The sequence below is a fragment of the Carassius gibelio genome, chromosome A12, assembly GCF_023724105.1.
Source record: "Carassius gibelio isolate Cgi1373 ecotype wild population from Czech Republic chromosome A12, carGib1.2-hapl.c, whole genome shotgun sequence".
Classification (NCBI taxonomy): Eukaryota; Metazoa; Chordata; class Actinopteri; order Cypriniformes; family Cyprinidae; genus Carassius; species Carassius gibelio.
The window spans coordinates 11,833,668-11,853,175 of NC_068382.1; the positions used below are offsets into that span (position 1 = coordinate 11,833,668).

The 19,508-nt window shown below is 36.7% G+C and overlaps 2 protein-coding genes across 4 annotated transcripts in view; one reads left to right on the forward strand and one right to left on the reverse strand.

Annotated features, from left to right (window-relative positions):
• The window catches only part of LOC128025110 (eukaryotic translation initiation factor 2-alpha kinase 1-like), a 30,574-nt gene extending 20,588 nt beyond the window's left edge, over positions 1-9,986 (reverse strand). The window contains exons 1-6 of one of the 3 annotated variants that reach the window (XM_052611129.1): positions 9,625-9,986; positions 8,899-9,066; positions 8,659-8,795; positions 8,514-8,551; positions 7,857-7,956; positions 7,686-7,766 (exon numbers count right to left, since the gene is read on the reverse strand). In XM_052611129.1, coding sequence (XP_052467089.1) covers positions 7,686-7,766; positions 7,857-7,956; positions 8,514-8,551; positions 8,659-8,795; positions 8,899-9,066; positions 9,625-9,796 — 696 coding nt within the window. In that variant the 5' untranslated portion in view covers positions 9,797-9,986. Of the gene's footprint in view, positions 1-7,685; positions 7,767-7,856; positions 7,957-8,513; positions 8,552-8,658; positions 8,796-8,898; positions 9,067-9,202; positions 9,338-9,603 lie in introns of those variants that run through there. The other 2 variants (XM_052611131.1, XM_052611130.1) reach the window with 2 other exon arrangements.
• Positions 9,987-10,386: 400 nt separating this feature from the next.
• pms2 (PMS1 homolog 2, mismatch repair system component) lies at positions 10,387-16,832 on the forward strand. Its single transcript, XM_052611128.1, has 15 exons — positions 10,387-10,702; positions 10,840-10,979; positions 11,062-11,148; positions 11,407-11,509; positions 11,665-11,848; positions 11,923-12,090; positions 12,565-12,662; positions 12,790-12,889; positions 12,982-13,066; positions 14,616-14,768; positions 14,851-15,694; positions 15,785-15,952; positions 16,043-16,143; positions 16,227-16,396; positions 16,572-16,832. Exons 1-15 carry the CDS (start codon positions 10,689-10,691, stop codon positions 16,713-16,715), a joined length of 2,559 nt encoding a protein of 852 aa, XP_052467088.1. The 5' UTR covers positions 10,387-10,688; the 3' UTR covers positions 16,716-16,832.
• The last annotated feature ends 2,676 nt before the right edge of the window (positions 16,833-19,508 follow it).

The following is a 19,508-nucleotide window of genomic DNA, read 5'->3' on the forward strand; positions in this document are numbered from 1 at the left end:
TGATGTCATAAAATTTCTAGGAGTAGTTTGTCACAGTGTAAAATATGTCACTTCCAGTTGCCAATAGGTGGCGCTATGACTATAACTGAATATTGGCATGTAGATCTGTTCAGGTGAAGAGTCTTAACAAAAATGTGAAGTTTGGGGCGGATTGGACATTGTATGTGTGAGTTATAGCACCATCATTTTTCACGGCGAATCATCGAAATTTGTCAGGCCGCCATGGACACGCCCTTTAACGAAACCTCAATTCCTTCGCAATTTAAAATGGCAAAGGGCTTTAGATTACACTGACCAAGTTTGGTGTTGATCTGAATAAATCTCTAGGAGGAGTTCGTTAAAATACAACCCCTGAAAATGACAAAAACAACACCAATTTTGCAGGGAAAATTAAAAATAACCGACTTCCTGTTGGGATTCGGATTTTGTACCAAGAGACTTTTTTGTAGCTATTGGTGTGTTACATATGTTTACCGATTTTCGTACATGTATATGACATGTAGCTCGAGGCGCACTCCATTGAAAATGTGTAGGTGGCGCTATCGAGCCATTTTGCCACACCTGATGGAATTTTGGCCTTCAGATGTGTTCAGGCCAGGACTCTTATCAAACGTTTGAAGTTTGGGCAAGATCCGATATTTTATGACTGAGTTACAGCAACTTCTACTCCCATGGCGAGACATCGAACTTTGACATGGCGCCATGGACACGCCCTTTAACGAAAACTCAAGATCTTCTCAATTTAACATCGTACAGGCCTTTAGATTAGACTGACGACAAAAAAGACATTGATGTCAAAAATTTCTAGGAGTAGTTTGTCGCAGCGTAAAATATGTCACTTCCTGTTGCCAATAGGTGGCGCTATGACTATAACTGAATATGGTCGTGTCAAACTGTTCAGGACAGGAGTCTCATCCAACATGTGAAGTTTGGGGCAGATTGGTCATTGTATGTCTGAGTTATAGCAACTTCCTGTTTCATGGCGAATCATCGAAATTCGCCAGGCCGCCACACACAGGCCCTTCAACGAAAACTCAAAAGCTTCGCAATTTAACATCGCAAAGGCCTTTAGATTAGGCATACCAAATTTGGTGTTGATCTGAATTAATCTCTAGGAGGAGTTCGTTAAAATACAAAGCATGGAAATGACAAAAATGACACAAAATTTGCTCATAATATTAGAAATAACCGACTTCCTGTTGGGTTTCGGATTTTGCTCCAAGAGACTTTTTTGTAGGTATTGGAGAGTTACATGTGTATACCGATTTTCATACATGTACATGAAACGTAGCTCGAGGCGCACACCGTTGAACGTGTATAGGTGGCGCTGTTGAGCCATTTTGGCACACCCACTTCTGAAACCCATATCAGACGTAAATTTTCGCCAGTTCTGAGGTGTGTGCAAAGTTTCATGACTTTTCGAGCATGTTTAGGCCCTCAAAAATGCGATTCATCTTAGAGAAGAAGAATAATAATAATAAATATAGCTGCAAGCAGCGATGGCGGGCTCAAGCCACCAATGCCATCGCCGGTGGCATCAGGTAAACTGTGCCCAGCGGGCACATGCATTCACAATATCCCTCTGGCAGTGAGGTTTTAAAGGATATGGCAGTTAAAGGGTTAATCCGAATTATCTAGACTTTAAAATCACATTCACAGAACAATATATATATATATATATATATATATATATATATATATATATATATATATATATAACTTTAGTAACACTTTACAATAAGATTCCATTTATAGACATTATGTTAACATGAACAATATTTATATAACATTCATTCATGTCAGTTAATATTCCAAACGTAAACATTAAAACATTGTTTTATTGTGATTTTTTTCCAAGAACATTTTACCAATTCCAAACCATATCAATCTTAATAACTACCATTATTTTTTATTTAATCATTTACAGTGTTGGGTATAGTTACTTTGGAAAGTAGTTAGTTAGGTTACAACGTTACCATCAATTAAAAGTAATCAGTTATGATACAGCGTTACCTATTCATAAAAGTAATGCGTTAGAGTACTCATGCGTTACCAAAAATTAAAAGCAGTTCGCAGCGGCTCACACATGACAGACACAGCCCCCGGCCCCTTTAAATGCACCTAGAAGTCGTGACTCCCGACAATGAATAACGTCAGTCATCCGACTAAATTAACACTGCAGGATAACAATAACAGGAAAGACAGTCAGCAATCGGCTATTCCACATGGCGTTTTATTTATTTATTATCACAGAACATATTATTAATCAAAATTCGCACCTACCCAGCCTGGGTAGCTACTTTATATTATGAGCACCACAAGATAACTCCTGATTTTTCTTTAACTTTAAATAATGCAGTTATCAAAGTACAAGTATGCTTACTTGTAAACACAACCTTAAACAGGCTTGCAGATTTAAATTCATTTAAAAATGATGAACAACCAGCCAGCCAATGATCTAACAGAAATTAACAGCTGCCTGTCAAACAAAAATTATAACAAACCGAATTAAATCCTTCACTGCCACACAGGCAAATGACAAATTGCTTAATAGCCGAACTAATTATTATTAAAGTGTCACTCACAGTCACAAGCCTAAATTCGCTTTAACACAGTCCTCTTACATTTACTCTTCAAAGTAGTGATTAAAACCTAGCGTTAAATTTGAGGTAGAATTTTTGGCGGTCGACAGAAGCTTTTCACCAAAGCAGAGTGTGCATTTTACCGTTATGTTCTTTTCTTTTTCGTTGACAAATTGAAAATAATGTGCGTACTTCCATAAACCAAACGCTGCCCTCTCTGCCATCTAGACGGGAGTTCGGAAAAAAAAACACACACACACACACACAGGGTCAGGCGCAGGGCACAGACGCATCACAGCCATTGACTTTACGATCACAGAGCTTCGGCTCCGCTGATACATCCGCAGGTGGCACAGTAGACCTAGGACTACTGTCTGACAAAAAGCAGGCTGCAGTCGGGATTTTCCTTTACTTAAAATAACGGATTACTTTTTAAAAAAAAATAACGAAGTTACTGATTACTTACGCACGAAACTAACGCGTTAAGTTACAAATTTCAGGAAAAAAGTAATTAGAGTACTCTAACGCGTTACTTTGTAACGCGTTACCCACAACACTGATCATTTATGAGTGCTATACAATAGTCCAGGAAAGCTGGAAGAGAAAAACAGGTCAAGAAGAACTGACAAAAGAATTGCAAAAGAATTAGGAATTAATGTGAAGATTAATTTTTAGTCAATTCTGCAAGACAGACTTTCAGGAAAGGAGGTGGAATAAAAATGAGCTCCTAAATCTTAATCCCGGATTCTGGAAGATATATTCCTCAAACCATCGGACAAGAGGAGGTGGTGCTGTTCCTTCACGAGTCACTCTAATCTGTTCATTAAGCCTATATATAAAGTCTTAATATATAGTATTTCACAATACTTCATGGTATTCTAATTAAATATTTTTTTGGAATCTTAGATCTCTCAGAACCTGACACATTGTAATTCTGAGCCTCCAGGAAAGTGGCAGTTCTGTAAAATGTTGGCGCTGGAGACTAAATGCTCACTGATAGTTTCACACCTAATTCACTTAAAACACACACAAACACACACACACAGTGACAGAGGGACAGAGTGACATCAGATGTATGTTTTTTAATTTTCTGTCATCCATATAATGTTGTATAGTCATGAAACTATGCATATTTCCTCAGAATGACTTGTCTTCTATGTGTACATTTTTTTGAAGTGTTTAGAAGCTGCACTTTTTTTTACTGGTTCCTTTTTTACTATTATTTCAAAAAATCACCACGACAAAACCATTCAAGCTATCCAAAATTCATTCACACCTGTTCTGTGAGATTAATTCTTTAAACAGTGGTAAAAGAGGATGTGGTGCTGAACCTTCAAGAGTCACTCAAAACGTATCTGTCCATAAAGCCTATTAAGAATTATTCTTAATATACAGTTCACAATACTTCAGCTTGTTATTCTAATTAAGTGAGCGTCATTTTATCAGTAAAATTCCTAAAATACATATTATTTTATTTGAAAGATTTCTATAAATTATTTAAATCATACTCGTTTCTCCAATAATTATTTAAAAGTAATCCTATAGCTCCCTCTGGTGGCCATTATAGGTACTAAGAATTGCAAGCTTGATTTATAAGTTATGATAGTTTTAATTTTATGCTGGATCTTGAAAATGATAAAGCTATGAAACTTACTGTGCTTCCTTCAAATGAGGACTTCTACTTATATAAAAAATTATGAAGAGTTAGAATGAAAAATTTTAAAGATATAGTAAAATAACTATTGTATTTTTTATGTTACTTTAATAAATCTCTATGGCAACACCATTTAAGCTATCCTAAACCCATTCACAATTTAACATCTCAGTATATTGGCATCATGTTGAAAAAGGAGTATGGAGTAGTATGAGGAGGAGTATGAATTCATTTACAGGCTGATTTTATCATAAATCCACAATAAAATTTCTGAGTTCTGTATCAATCTGTGTTGTTGTTGTTTGTTTATTTTTATCTTTTATTTTTCATAGGAAGATAACTGACCCTTTACTCTCCTTTTTAATAAATGTGCTTATAAACCAAGGACAAGCTATTTATAGCTGTATTTATAAACTGCTTACTACTGACTATTAATATTGGGACAAGGCTTTATAAAGCATGAACTGACTATTTACTAATGAGTGCAGTTATTATAAAGTGTTATCAATGAATTTGCTAATGTTAACAAATTAGACATTATTTTACAGTGTTATCAAATCCTTAAATGACTCATAAGCATTTGTGAAAGTTCTGCTTGCATTACAGCTTAGTATTGATCTGTGAGCTGAACAGATTTACTGTTACATCTATGAGATTATGTAAATTCAAATAAATATAATGTCACAGGATGTCATAGGTCAGTATCAAATGAGTTTGAAATTATTATTTGCAGCACAAATAAGTTTTTTTTAGGATTTTTAAAAATCCCTAAAACTGACAGAAAAAGGTTAAGGCCTAAGCTATTTCTATGTGAGTGGCTAAATTTATTTTTGTTTTCATAATTGTAATACACAAACTATGAAATTATACAAAATGTATAAAAAGGTAAATAAATAAATACGCACACATTAAAAAAGCAGCCAAGTCGAATGAGTTTCCTTTTTTATATAGATTAAAATTGAAGACAGCAGCAAGTGGTAAATGTGGTCACTTTAATATTCAAATCCAGTAGATCCAGTTTATGTTCACGTGGCTGTTTTCGTTTATATTCGCCAAGCTATTATGTGTTTTGAAATAATCTTGTCCGTTATGTGTTCGTTCGTACGACGAAAGACAGAATCCTGCAGCTCGAGAGATATATGTTATTCTGCCAGTCGCGCTTTCAAACAGTCTTGCACACTTAAACAGGTCACAAACACCTGCATTTAGCTCTTGTTGTGTTACAATGGGTTTATTGTGTGCATTTGTGGTAATATTTTATTTAAAAAAGCTCTTAAACAAGAATAAATTCGTTTGTTTTGAGCTGGACACTGTACGCGCTGATCGGAGGCGTGATTTCAGATAGGCAGCCACAAATATTTCATTTTCACACAAACAGTTCAAAAACATCTTAATTTAGCTCTTGGTGTGTTCTAATTGGTTGATTGTGTGATATCGCTGTAATAATTTATTTTTAAAAGCTATAAAACAGGAATAAATTAGTTTTTTCTGAGCTCTTTACTCCAGACGCTCGTGATCACAGCGGTGATTCATCTCTCCTATTTCTCACGTATCTCTGGCCAGAAATAATTTATCCATGAGCCCTGAACCGGTAATAATCAGATATGTTGGTTTAGCTTGTCAGTGTGAATTAAATCTAAGTATTTATTTGTATTTTTAACCGATTTAAAAGTGAAAGTAAAAGTTCGGGAATTGAACCTGTAGGGGCGCAATTTCTCTCAGACAATGGAAGTCTGAAGCACATATACTCAAACAGATGGACAGAGTGAGATGAGATGTCTGACAGTTTTTTAATTTTCTGTTATCCATACAGTGTTGTAAAGTCGTTAAACTATGCATATTTCCTCAGAATGACTTTTTCATCTGTATGAAAAAATTCTTTGACGTGTTTGGAAGCTGCAATTTAAAAATACAATAATGATTCCCTTTGTAAGGTCATTTAAAAAAATCACCACGGCAAAACCATTCAAGCTATCCAAAATCCATTCACAATTTAAGTTCCTATCAGAAATACTGATGTGTGTTCAGAGTTTTGTGAAATTCTAAGTATGTTATTTGCCTCAAAATCACCTGAGAAGTATTCCAGTTTGACATGTTGCCACGCCAACAATTTTTTAGATATCAATATCCCCCTTGCAGATTTATATCGGCTGTGTTTTAACATTATTCTGATGAAGTTTGAAGCAAATCGAGTAATAATAAGATGCTGAATTAAAATCATTTTGAAAATGACACACTTCCTTCTGCCAGTTGGTGGCGCTATAACTTTGACTCCTAATAGTCACATATATGCGATCGACATCATACAACGAATAATCTGATGAAGTTTGATTAAAATCAGGAAATGTATGTGGACGGTATTAGACACTTCCTGTTTCTCATTTCTCGCCATAATTTCAACGCCTCGCCACGAGCAAACCGTTCGAGATATCAAAAATCCCCTGGCAATTTTTCATCCCCAATGTCTTGAGATCATGTTGACCAAGTTTGGCGGCAATCGAGAAAAAAACCTATGACAAGTATTTCAAATTCCAGAGCATGCGCTTTTTACATAACTCTAAATAGCTGACTTCCTGTTGGGTGGAGCCTATGACATGCAATACGAAAGTTGTTCGGCACGATGAGATCTATATGTGTACTGAGTTTCATATGAATATGTGCAAGTATGTGTGAGCTATACATCAACATTTCTGACTGTGTTCCAGGGGGCGCCGTAGAGCCCCTGTGCCACGCCCGGGTCCCAGCCTCTGCAGGCTCCTAAAGGCCACAGATTCCAAAGTGTGCGCAAATTTTCAAGAGTTTTTGAGTATGTTAAGGACCCCAAAAGCCCCCACAACTTTGACGAAAAATTTGAATACTAAACCCTAAATAGCCAACTTCCTGTTGGGCGGAGCCTATGATATGCAATACAAAAGTTGTTTGGATTGATGAGATTTATATGTGTACCGAGTTTCATTCGTCTACGAGCAAGAATGTATGATATATGGCCCTCCATATTCCAGGGGGCGCTGTAGAGCCCCTGTGCCACGCCCGTGTATCAGTCTCTGCCCGGCCCTAATGGCCGCAGGTTCCAATCTGTGTGCCAATTTTCAAGACTTTTTAAGCACGTTAAGGGCCCCAAAAGCCCCCGAGACGTTGGAAAAAAATAATAATAATAATAATAATAATAATAATAATAATAATAATAATAATAAAAAATAATCCTAAGGAAAACAATAGGCCTCTCGCCCTTTGGGCTTGAGCCCTAATAATAATAATAATAATAAACGGAGCAATTCCAAGAGGGTCCTCACACCATCGGTGCTCGGGCCCTAATAATAAACGGAGCAATTCCAAGAGGGTCCTCACACCATCGGTGCTCGGGCCCTAATAAGGTATACTATCTCTAAATCATATAGATTTGGGGGGTAAATTACCACTATACTAACTGAATCTGTGACATACTTTACCTTCATACAGTCGTTTCTTGTTACTTTCTTGATGAGGATTTTTTTCACTGCATATTCCTGACCATCAAGCTTGTTTGTGACCTAAAACATTATTATTGTTTTTAGTAAGCACCTTTCAAGTCATCTGTTCACTCTATTTAAGAGTTCAATATGATCAGAAAATCTCCTTACCTTAAACACTTTACCATAGGATCCTTTCCCCAGTGTTGCAATTTCGTCAAATTCACTAAGGTAGCGGGATGTGTGTGCTTGGAAAAGACCATCTTTGGATCTATGACAGATAAGCATATCTCAGTTATATTAAATTAAAAGTACTGTACACTACCATTCAAAGGTTTCAGATCAGTAAGACATTTTTCTTCAGCAAGGATTAAGTTGCATTGAGTTGATCAAAAGTGACACAGAAGAAATGTATGATGTTACAAAAGATTCATCTATTTTAAATAAATGCTGTTCTTTTGAACTTTCTATTCATCAAAGAATCCAAATTTACACCAAAACATTAAGCAGCAGCAGCACAGTTTTTTTAAACATTGATAATATTAAGAAATATTCATTGAACACCAAATAGCATACTAGAATGATTTCTAAAGCATCATGTGACTTCGAAGACTAGAGTAATGGAGCTGAAAATGCAGCTTTGCCTACACAGGTAACGATTACATTTTAAAACATATTTATATACAAATAAATACAGCCTTTGTGACTATAAGAGATTCTTTAAAAAACATTTAAATTATCAGTTTCTATTTGACCCCAAGCATTTGAACAGTAGTGTACATTATCAAGCAGTGTAAGTGGAGTTGCTACAAGTGTAAAAGTTTTCACCTTAGGCTCTGGCCTTCTGTACTCAAGTATCTATGTTCCTGTAGAATCAAAAAGATGAACTGTTTTTTTGTTTTTGTTCATGAAAGCAACAGCTGGATAGAAGTCATTTAAAAAATGAAATTGATGATGAATTATGATGGATTACCTGGGGGAAGAGCGATGAGCTGGTTGCGTGCAGGAGCTCTGTGAATGCCCGGTTATGCTGTAGTCGGACCGAACTAAACTCATCACTGATAGCCAGTGGTGACAGGAGGTTCATGGCTGCTAAATGCTGTCCTATCACTGAAACAGCAGAGGCATTTAAGAAAACAAAGTTTAAGACAAATACCAGAAAATTTAAAAAAATAAACAAAAGAAGACCATTTAAAAGGCAGTATCAACCTACCCTTAAACAGCATGCGTGAGCGTGTAGGATCACTCTCATAAACAAAGCACAAGTGTTCCAGTAGAGATCCCAGCAGCAGTTGGTTGGGAATGGCAGAGGCAAATTCCTGGATCGATGGAAACTGTCTCCCCGCCAGCAACACTTCACAGTTATTGTCCGAGTCTGAGGCTACAATAATATAACAAATTAAAAGATTGATTACTATATGTTTGACTATGTCCGAATATCAAATACACAAAATAAGTGAAAGCTAAGCAAACTGAATCTAAAAAGTATTCAAAAACTTGAATTCAAGATTTCATACCTTCATCAATAATCTTAGCAATTAAAGCAATAATGTAATTTCCCCCTAAATCCATTTAGACACCAAAGAATTTACGGTATTCTCTTAACATCTAAGCAAATATAAATACACCAATGCTGCATCTTGAGTGTACAGTAGGGGTGGGTAAGGTCTAACTTATCAGCCTGAAACATTTCCAAGTTACCCCTCCCCACACCAAGAAGTAACACAGACTATATATTACAGAGGAGGGACATCTTAAAAATGCATTAAATCAATTAAGTTTTTTGGACATAATACCTTGACAGATCATGCATTTAATATTTAAAACCATTAAAATCTAAAGAGAGAAAATAACCTTAATGCTTGGCTTATAAGCCCAAACTCTAACCATGACTAGTCAGGACTGAAAGGGGCCGCACTTTATATTGCAGTGGACTCACTATCAAACTGGACGTCATCCTCGGTATCTGTCAGGCTGAATATTGCTCCTCTTGATCCTCTGTCCTGAGTGGAAAGGTCCCGTCGGATACGAAAGCTATGACTGTTAACAGTAGAAACTACACTGCTACTCGAACTTTCTTCAGCCATTAGTCTCTCTGTTGTGTGAAACATGACGTTTTGCTAAAAGAAACTTCTGTTCATCCCATTCCGTAACTCCATTCAGAAGGGCCAAAGTAAAAAAAAAAAAACCTAGCCCCTTTTATTTGGCAAACCCCCTTACACGTTTTAAATCTAGCAAAATAAAAATACCACCGCAAACCGACAGTTCCCTACATTGATTCTACGGACAACAGTCAGGGAGTATCTCTAAACTACCACCTATTACAATGTAATGACGTGATGAACTATGATACTATGCATCTAAATATTAACCGAATAATAATTTTATGGATTTTTATGTAGTTTCTACATACTTTTATCTCCACGAACAACACAAGTTACAAGAAAATAACCTTAATGTTGCTGTGTCAGTGTCAGTTTCGGCCAATACTAGAACTTAAGTTTTTACACGGTCCCTACTCAGGCAACCACGCGGAGGATGATGAAACGTTTTAAAATAGCACAATAAAAAAGGTACTTTAGTTTTATTACAATGCATCACAATCTGATACGTCAATAAAATGTAACCGATCAATAAGAAACAATAAAAAATAAAACCCATTAAAACGGAAATCCTAAACACAGTGTACACAGTTGATCACGTGCTACGCAACATGTGGTGACCTGACGTTGTGCGTCACACCGCGGGAAACGTCTACAGAGAGCTATTCAGTTATGCGCATGTTTATTGCATATGAAATACTAAAGTGTGTTCCATTATAGTTCATCAGAACCACTTCCTTGTCGAAGCATTTGGTTTTCACACTAAGCAATGTAAACACATTACATTCCCGCTGCTTGTTTGACCTGGATACCGCAGGGAGCAAAAGCTATCAAAATACCTACAATGCAACTCTTAAGTTAAGATTCTGTGACTTATACAATATATATTGCCACAGAAAAAATGTCAGACTCAAGGTAAGTGTTTATCGCTTTGCATATTCTTTTTAGAAGTTTGCTACATTAGAACAACGAGAAATAATAGGCTAGTGATAGAGATAATCTGCTACTCTGGACATACTGTTTACTCTAGTGTTCTTTGTTTTAATTCCTAGCACAAGTTCTGCAGGAGCCATTAAGGCAATAGACAAACAGTCTGTGCATCAGATCTGCTCTGGACAGGTGGTGCTGACTCTGGCCACAGCTGTGAAGGAGCTGGTGGAGAACAGCATTGATGCTGGTGCCACTAATGTCGGTGAGCTCAGGGGATGAGAGCATGAGGAAACATTGCATTTGAGCTCATGCTACATTTGGTCAAGTGTTCTGTTTTCATACAGATGTCAAGCTAAAAGACAGCGGAATAGAGTTAGTGGAGGTTACCGACAATGGAAAAGGTGTTGAGGAGCAAAACTTTGAGGGACTAAGTAAGTTGTCTTGTGAACATTAGAGATAAAAGACTGTAGCATGCCTACACTTCTGATCAAAAGTTTGCAATAAATATATATTTGTGAAGGTTTTTGAAAGATATCTCTAATGCTGACCAAGGCTGTTTTTTTTTAAATAAAATTTTATAAAAATTTTCAGGTGAGCATGAGAGTCTTCTTTTAAAAACATTAAACTATCTAAATGATTTCTAATTTTTGACAAGTAGTAACTTATTTGTGTCCTTTCAACTTCCACAGCTTTAAAACACCACACCTCTAAACTAAGAGATTTTTCCGACCTGATACACGTGGAGACGTTTGGGTTCCGTGGAGAAGCTCTGAGCTCACTTTGTGCTCTTAGGTAACACTTTACTTTGGATTTATCCTCGTATTTCTTACAATATGATGAGTGTGATGATTATAGTGTAGTGATGATATCACAGTTATCTTGTTTTTATTGATCTCTCTATCCAGTAGTTATTTCTTAATATACACAGTTTTTTCTTATGAGCACAGTGATCTTAGTGTTGTGACCTGCCATGAGAGCGCTCAGATCGGAGCTCGGCTGGTGTATGACCATGATGGTCATCTCACTCAGCGTGTGCCGCATCCCCGCCAACATGGCACTACTGTCATTCTGCAGAAACTCTTCTCCACATTACCTGTCCGACACAAGGAGTTCCAGCGCAACATCAAAAAGGTCTGCTGGGGTTTACTTGGGTGCAGGGGGTTGTATCCATGTTTAGAAAGAAATTAACTAGAGTTTCTCCACAGGAATATTCCAAGATGATTTTCATCCTGCAATCCTACTGCATCATCTCCACTGGTGTGCGTATAACATGCACCAACCAGACGGGACAAGGCAAGCGCACCACAGTACTGTGCACCAGTGGGAGTAACAGCATGAGAGACAACATCGGAGCTGTGTTTGGACCTAAACAGGTGAGAATAAACTATTCTTTGTAGTGAATCATTTAAGAAGAGAAATTCTTGCATAGTGTCAAAAGTGGCGATGTTAGTAGACAGGTCGGTACTGAAATGTAAAAAATGTTCCCAGTCCCCGCTAGCATTTTGAGCGTTGTTGAGAGGATTCTTAAACACCTCTGATTGGCCATTGTGTTCACATGCTCAACAGAAATGTCTTTGATTTGCTACAATGGTATGATTATCACTTCATTGCATCAGATCCATCTATTGTGAGCAGAAATATTAGGGAACCGCTGATAGACATGGCTTTGGTATGGTCACATTTTAAAAATTTCAGTACTGACATCAGTACTTTTGACACCACTGTTCTTACACCAATATCAACAAACAGAACACACTTTGTTGTATTATCATAACAAAGTACATTTACTTTTGTTTTTTCCTTGTTGTTGAAAGTAACATGTATTTCACATTTTTACTTTTCCACAGCTACAAAGTTTGATTCCCTTCCAGCAAATATCTCCCGGTGAATCAATTAAAGAAGATTATGGTCTCGGGGAGGTAGATGTTCCTAAAGACCTTTTTGTGTGAGTTTTTCAATGTTAACACATGAATTTTTTTTGCGCACTTTCTGTAAATAAGGTAATGAAAACAGTTTTATGGCTTGGAACATTCCTGTGTAAAGTGATTGTTATTGATGATATTAAATTCTAGCATTGACGGCTTTGTGTCACAAGCGGATCATGGTGTTGGACGCAGTGCTACTGACAGACAGTTCTTCTTTATCAATAAAAGACCCTGTGATCCAGTGAAGGTGTGGTCTCTTTTTAAGAGTGCTTTTTTGTGTGTTTATATAATTATATCTAATAAGTATGACATCATTGTTTTATTTTTTTTTATTTGCAGGCATCCAAGCTTGTGAATGAGGTTTATCACATGTACAATCGCCATCAATACCCTTTTGTTGCTCTAAACATCACTGTTGCTTCAGGTAAAAATTGACAGAACAACAATGATATTAAATCGTATATAAAAGTATACACTACTGTCACACTACTGTAGCATTTGATTTTAATTGATGAAAAGTGTAAGTAAAATATTTACAATGTTACAAAAAATTTATTATGAATCAAATCTATTCTTCTAAACTTATTCATAAAAATTTACTGATTTCTTGGGCAGTAATTGCTGCTGAAACCAATGGAATTTTAAATCAATTGCAATAGAAACCATTTGTTAAATCGTAATAATATTTCACAATATTACTATTTTCACTGCATTATTTTATCATATAAATGGAGCCTGGGTGGGCAAAAGAAACTTAAGTTTGGGTTAGTTCACCCAAATATTAAAATTATGTAATTAATAACTCACCCTCATGTCGTTCCAAACCAGTAAGACCTCTGTTTATCTTCCGAACACAGTTTAAGATATTTTAGATTTAGACTGAGAGCTCTCAGTCCCTCCATTGAAGCTGTGTGTACGGTATACTGTCCATGTCCAGAAAGGTAAGAAAAACATCATCAAAGTAGTCCATGTGACATCAGAGGGTCGGTTAGAATTTTTTGAAGCATCGAAAATACATTTTGGTCCAAAAATAGCAAAGACTACGACTTTATTCAGCATTGTCTCTAAAGATTGACTCGTTCTGGAGTCAAGAACCGTTTCTGTTGGACTCGTCTGATTCGAGACCCGAGGCAATCATCGCCAATGACATCATTACATCGAGCGCAAAAGAACCGGTTAACCGTTTTCTTCAAGCAGTTTATTGAATCGAATTGTCCGAAAGAACCGGTTCCGGAAAAGAACCGAACTTCCCATCACTTGTGAACGAGTCCAAGTTTGGTTCATTATCTGGCTCGGCTTGGTGTTCATCTTGAGTTCTCTCTTCACAGCAGTTCAGTCAGTGTACTGTTTGAGTAAATGAATTACTCTGGGATATTGGTTTGTTTGAACTCAGAGGGAGTGTCAGCCACATTAAAAAAGTTAACAGCTTAAGTCATTTTTGGATTAATGCATATTGGAGACGCGAACCATTTCAAACGATTCGGTTCGATTTGGTGAAATGGTTTCAAAAGATCCGGTTACATCGAATGATTCGTACGCGAACCGGATATCACTTAACTGCAGTGAACGCGCTCACAACAGGCCTGGAAGAGAAGACAATGCTGAATAGTTTTTGCTATTTTTTTTACAATTTATTTTCGATGCTTCAAAAAATTCCAACTGACCCTCTGATGTCACATGGACTGCTTTGATGATGTTTTTATTACTTTTCTGGACATGGACAGTATACCGTGCATACACTTTCAATGGAGGGACTGAGAGCTCTCGGAATATATCTAAAATATCTTAAACTGTGTCCCGAAGATGAATAGAGGTCTCACGGGTTTGGAACAACATGAGGGTGATTATTAATGACGTGATTTTAATATTTGGGTGAACTAACCCTTTAATCAAAAAAAAATAAAATGCTAAATGCACTTAATTAACTAATACTCATCATTTATTCAAAGTTTGAATTCTTTGTTTCACATTAGACTGTGTCGACGTGAATGTGACTCCAGACAAACGTCAGATCCTACTACAAGAGGAAAAACTCTTGCTGGCAATTCTGAAAAGCTCACTCATGGCTATGTTTGAGACTGGTGTCAATAAAATCAGTCTCAATCACATCACTCCAGCACTTACAAGTAAGTACATCAGACCTTTTAAGACATATGATATGTTGTCTTGAAGTGTTATTACAGATGTTGATGTTGTTCTTCATTCAAGACTTGTGTAGACCAACCGAGACAAGTGCTGGTTCAGAAGATCGGGAAATAGGTTCTGTCTCTGAAGCGCTTCCAGATGATGACCCACCGAAGACTTCCATCAATCTAGCTCGACTTAAAGAAGCATTTTCAAACCAACAGGTTCCTGGAGTTGGGTCAAAGCAGTCTAGTCATAAAGCTGCCTGTTCTGGTCCTTCTCAAAAGAAGATGTTTTCCTTTGTGAGCTGCTCTAAAAAAATGACAGACATTATGAGGCCACCTCTAAAGTCCCCTCCAAGTTTGACTGCCGTTTCCTCCATAAAAAAATCTGTTTGTCTAGCTAAATATAAAAGCACCTTTAATAATGATGCTGAAGATTCTGAGGCTGCAAACCACATTTCAGCTGAAGATGATCCAGAGATTTTACAGGAAAACAATTCAGAGTCAGGTTTACACCCTTGTATATATGAAAATGATGTTAAAGCTGAGACTATCCATGAACCTGTAGATGAGAAGTACTGGAGTTATAAACCTTTGGTGCCAGAGACCAAGTCTGAGCAACACCAGGACAGAATTTCCAGTCCTGAAGCTAAAAGAGCTCGATATGAAGCTGAACCTCTAGCACAAAACTGTTTGGTGGACTCCAAAAACAAGAATACTTCTACACAGTTTGACTCACCGGTCAGCATACAGAAGAACGCAGTGCTTTTGCAGTTTTCTTTGCAGGAACTTTCTAAAAGGATGCAAAGGCTGCAGGCTCAGAAGAAAGAGAACAATGATCAAGAGCTAAAATATAGACGGTTCAGGGCAAAGATTAACCCTGGTGAAAACCAGAGTGCTGAGGACGAGCTTAAGAAAGAAATAAGGTTACACTGATCTTTTGATTGATCTCTTGAAGTTTCAAAATCATTTTCAAGTTCATATGCCACTGACAAAGCTTCAACTTTTTCTTACAGTAAAGACATGTTCAAGGATATGGAAATCATTGGTCAGTTCAACCTGGGTTTTATTATCACCAAACTGAAAACTGACCTTTTCATAATTGACCAGCATGCCACGGACGAAAAGTACAATTTTGAGATGCTACAAAAGAATACGGTCTTAAAGGGACAGCGACTCATAGCGTAAGTCACACTTTCGGGAGCTAAGTTAAACAGGGAACATGTAGGCCTATTTATTTTAAAGCTAACTTATGTTTTTCTTTCAATATGCAGTCCACAAAGTCTTCACCTCCCAGCTATCAGTGAAACTGTGCTCATGGAAAACCTTGAAATCTTCAGAAAGAATGGTTTTGACTTCCTCATTGATGAGGATGGTGGGTTTTCTACTCTAGTAGTGTTTAATATCTTATATGATACCTTTTCCTCCAGATTGACGTGGGATGGTGTTGTTTTTCAGCTCAGGTTATGGAAAGGGTGAAGCTGGTGTCTCTACCTACAAGCAAGAATTGGACCTTTGGCCCAAGTGACATTGAGGAACTCATCTTTATGCTAAGCGACAGTCCTGGAATCATGTGTCGACCTTCTCGTGTGAGGCAGATGTTTGCGTCCAGGGCATGTCGCAAATCGGTGAGCGCCATTGGTGTTTCTTCCAGTCAAGAATATTTTTCAGCCCTGTTCTAATCCTCCTGTCTGTTATTTATCAATTGTACCCAAGTAAATACCTGTAAGAGTCTGTGATTGAGCTCTTGCTTGTTTGTGTTGTTGTCTTCTACAGTTTGTTAATGTGTGTCTGTTTAAACAGGTGATGGTTGGCACTGCCCTGAACACCAGTGAAATGAAGAAACTTGTGCTGCACATGGGCGAAATTGAACAGCCCTGGAATTGTCCACATGGTAGACCCACCATGAGACACCTTGCTAATCTGGATATGGTTTCTCAGGACTAAGGCACCTGCTTTTTTCACGCTTTTGTTCTGAATTTCATAGTGTCTGTCAAACAATATTGTTTTAATTAAGGATTTTATTATTTGTTGTTTTTATAATAAAGTAACTTTTTCATCATGCGTTTGCAGCTTTATTGTTGTAATTTAACTCGTCACTTTTTTTTTTTTTTGTATATATATATAATTTAAAATGAGTAGATTTTAAAGGTCCAAATCCATAACCACCCAGTGCATCAGTTTTACAGAATTGTAATGATTATTGAATAATTAAAGTTGCCATGGTTCACACACTCTTATGGCATTCTGAACCTGTATGACTTTTTCTTTTGTAGAACATGAAGACATTTGAGAAATATATTACTTTTATTTATTTTTTGTCCATACAGTGGCAGTCAGTGGTCCTCAAAAAACATATATATAATTATTATTATTAAAAAAATATTTTTTAATTTAAATAAGTCTAAGTTTATTATTGAGTACTTACAAATAGAGTCCTCGCTAATCTGGAAGTTTATACAAGAGGCAATGGAAGAACAATGTTCGACACGGAGAAGGAATGATGAGATGGGTTCAGTCAAATTAGCAATAGGCCTACTGTGGTTCTGTAAAAGAGCTCCATGCTCTCAGCACCCTCTTATGAATGAGTACACAGGAGAATTCATTCAGGGCATGTGTCATGCAAGGACAGTTCTTATACGCCAATGGGGCTGTGTATTGTGGAAAGTAGAAACTTGACAAAAAACATGGACAGGTAAACCACCTTTCAAACTTTGAAGATTTTGCAGATGGTCTTTTGCAGGGGAGGTACACTTTTCTTGCATTCACTCCTGGCCTGAGTGGGATTACGACTCCTTTTTCAGACAAAAGTATGTATTACGTAATATTCGTGACCAGAAGCAATTATATAATAAGCTCTCTGTAATACTTGATTCTGATTGGTCAAATACTGAAGTGAAGTAAAATGACCCATTGGAATTTGTGCTCTATATTTAACCCATCCAAGTGCAGACACACAGTATACACATGAATACACATCCGGAGCAGTGGGCAGCTGTGGTATCGAGGGTGGAAGGGGTTACTGTTTATTATCAAGAGTTTTCAACTCTTGATGCATCTCGTTTCCTTCTGGGGCATCAGTGAACGTTTGAACCTTTTTTTAACAGTTGTGTTTGAGTGCCTCAATTTTCCTCAGGGTGAAAAGATGAATCTTAAAATCATACAGTCAGTGCTGGAAAGGGTCCAAGAATGCAAACAAGCCGGAAAACGGAAGAATCTGCAGGACCTCTGGTTTGCCATCCTTTCCAAGCTGCAGTTACATGTAACTAGTCAGATAGATTCTGGGAAATTTCCCCAGGTTCTTTGTGAAGCCACTTAAATCCAGTTTGAGATAGCCTTGACTGAAAGGCAACTTGTCTGGATGCTTAATGTTACAGGCCTCTTATTCTGATCTAGTTTCATCTTATTAACAGTTCTACGTGATTCTTATGCATAATCCTGTTCACAGGACCTCTGTCTGTATGACCGTGTTCAGTGTTAGAGATCCTCTCTGGACAGTCCTGATTTTTATTATGGAATCTACAAGATACTTTTGGATATTTTGGTTGATGATGTTGATTTGAAATGATAATTGATTTTGGTTGTAGATGAGCTTTCTGGAGCAATTTGAAGCGTTGTTGAGCTGTGCTGAGGTAAAAAGGCCAAATAAATCCAAACTGATGAGGAAGACTGACACAAATTATCAGGACACTGTACTGAGTTCACTTCAGGTCTGTGCTGTCTGTCCTAATGTCTTATAGTTACATTATTCAAAGATTTTTTTTTCAACCTTAAAATAAAATCACCCCTTTCTGACATTTTCTCCCATGTTGACAGTAAAGTCTCTTGAGATTTGTAGATATGGCTAAGTATCACATTAAGTGGATCATTATCTCAGGTGGGATTAAAACGAACCAGATTCCATTAAGGCGTTCTCATCTTTTGAAATGTTTCAGTCATTCCAATCTGAGGAGATGGAGCAATGCTTGCTGTCAAAGGTTTGACTTCACTAATGCAATTCATGATGGACAGTCTTGTCACTATCTCAGTGGAAGGCCTCAGCAAACTTCCAAAGGGGCCTCAAAATGACTTTAAATTATTTAAAAATAAGACAAAACAAGCATTAAAATTGACCCCCTCAACAACTTGTTTCCACACTGCCTTGGAAAGCTTGGATATAAAGTAACCTGATTAAAAAAAAAAAAAAAGTTATTTTTTTAGATCTGGAACAGTCATGTAAATTAATAAAATATTAGTTATTTTGTAAAACTGAAATATTTATCAGAAGTGTATAATACATCATACATATTTTTTAAAATCCTTATCTAGTAAATTATGAACTTCTAAAAGAATTGTATAAAATTAATCTGTTAAAAAGTGCAATCCCTGAAGAACATTCAGCTCCTAAAAGTTAACTTCAATTACAAACATTTTAACTTCTTTTTAAACTGTCAAAAAAAAAAAAAAAAAAAATATTTGCACTATATTAACTAATCCTTTAGCATGTGTAAGGTAACTACATTACTACAGGTCTAGCTAGTCTCCGATTACTGTAATATAGCTAAACTGACATTAGTACTTCATATACGTCCTCCATAAACAGTACATTTCTCTACCCTTGATTCATGAACATTTGTCATTTTTACAATAATTTGACGTGACAGTGTAAACAGTTCGCTGTTACCGCTGATCTGTGTAGTGTGGACTGGCCTTTTGAAGCGCATTTTTTATTATAACAAAATGACTTATTTCAGATCTATA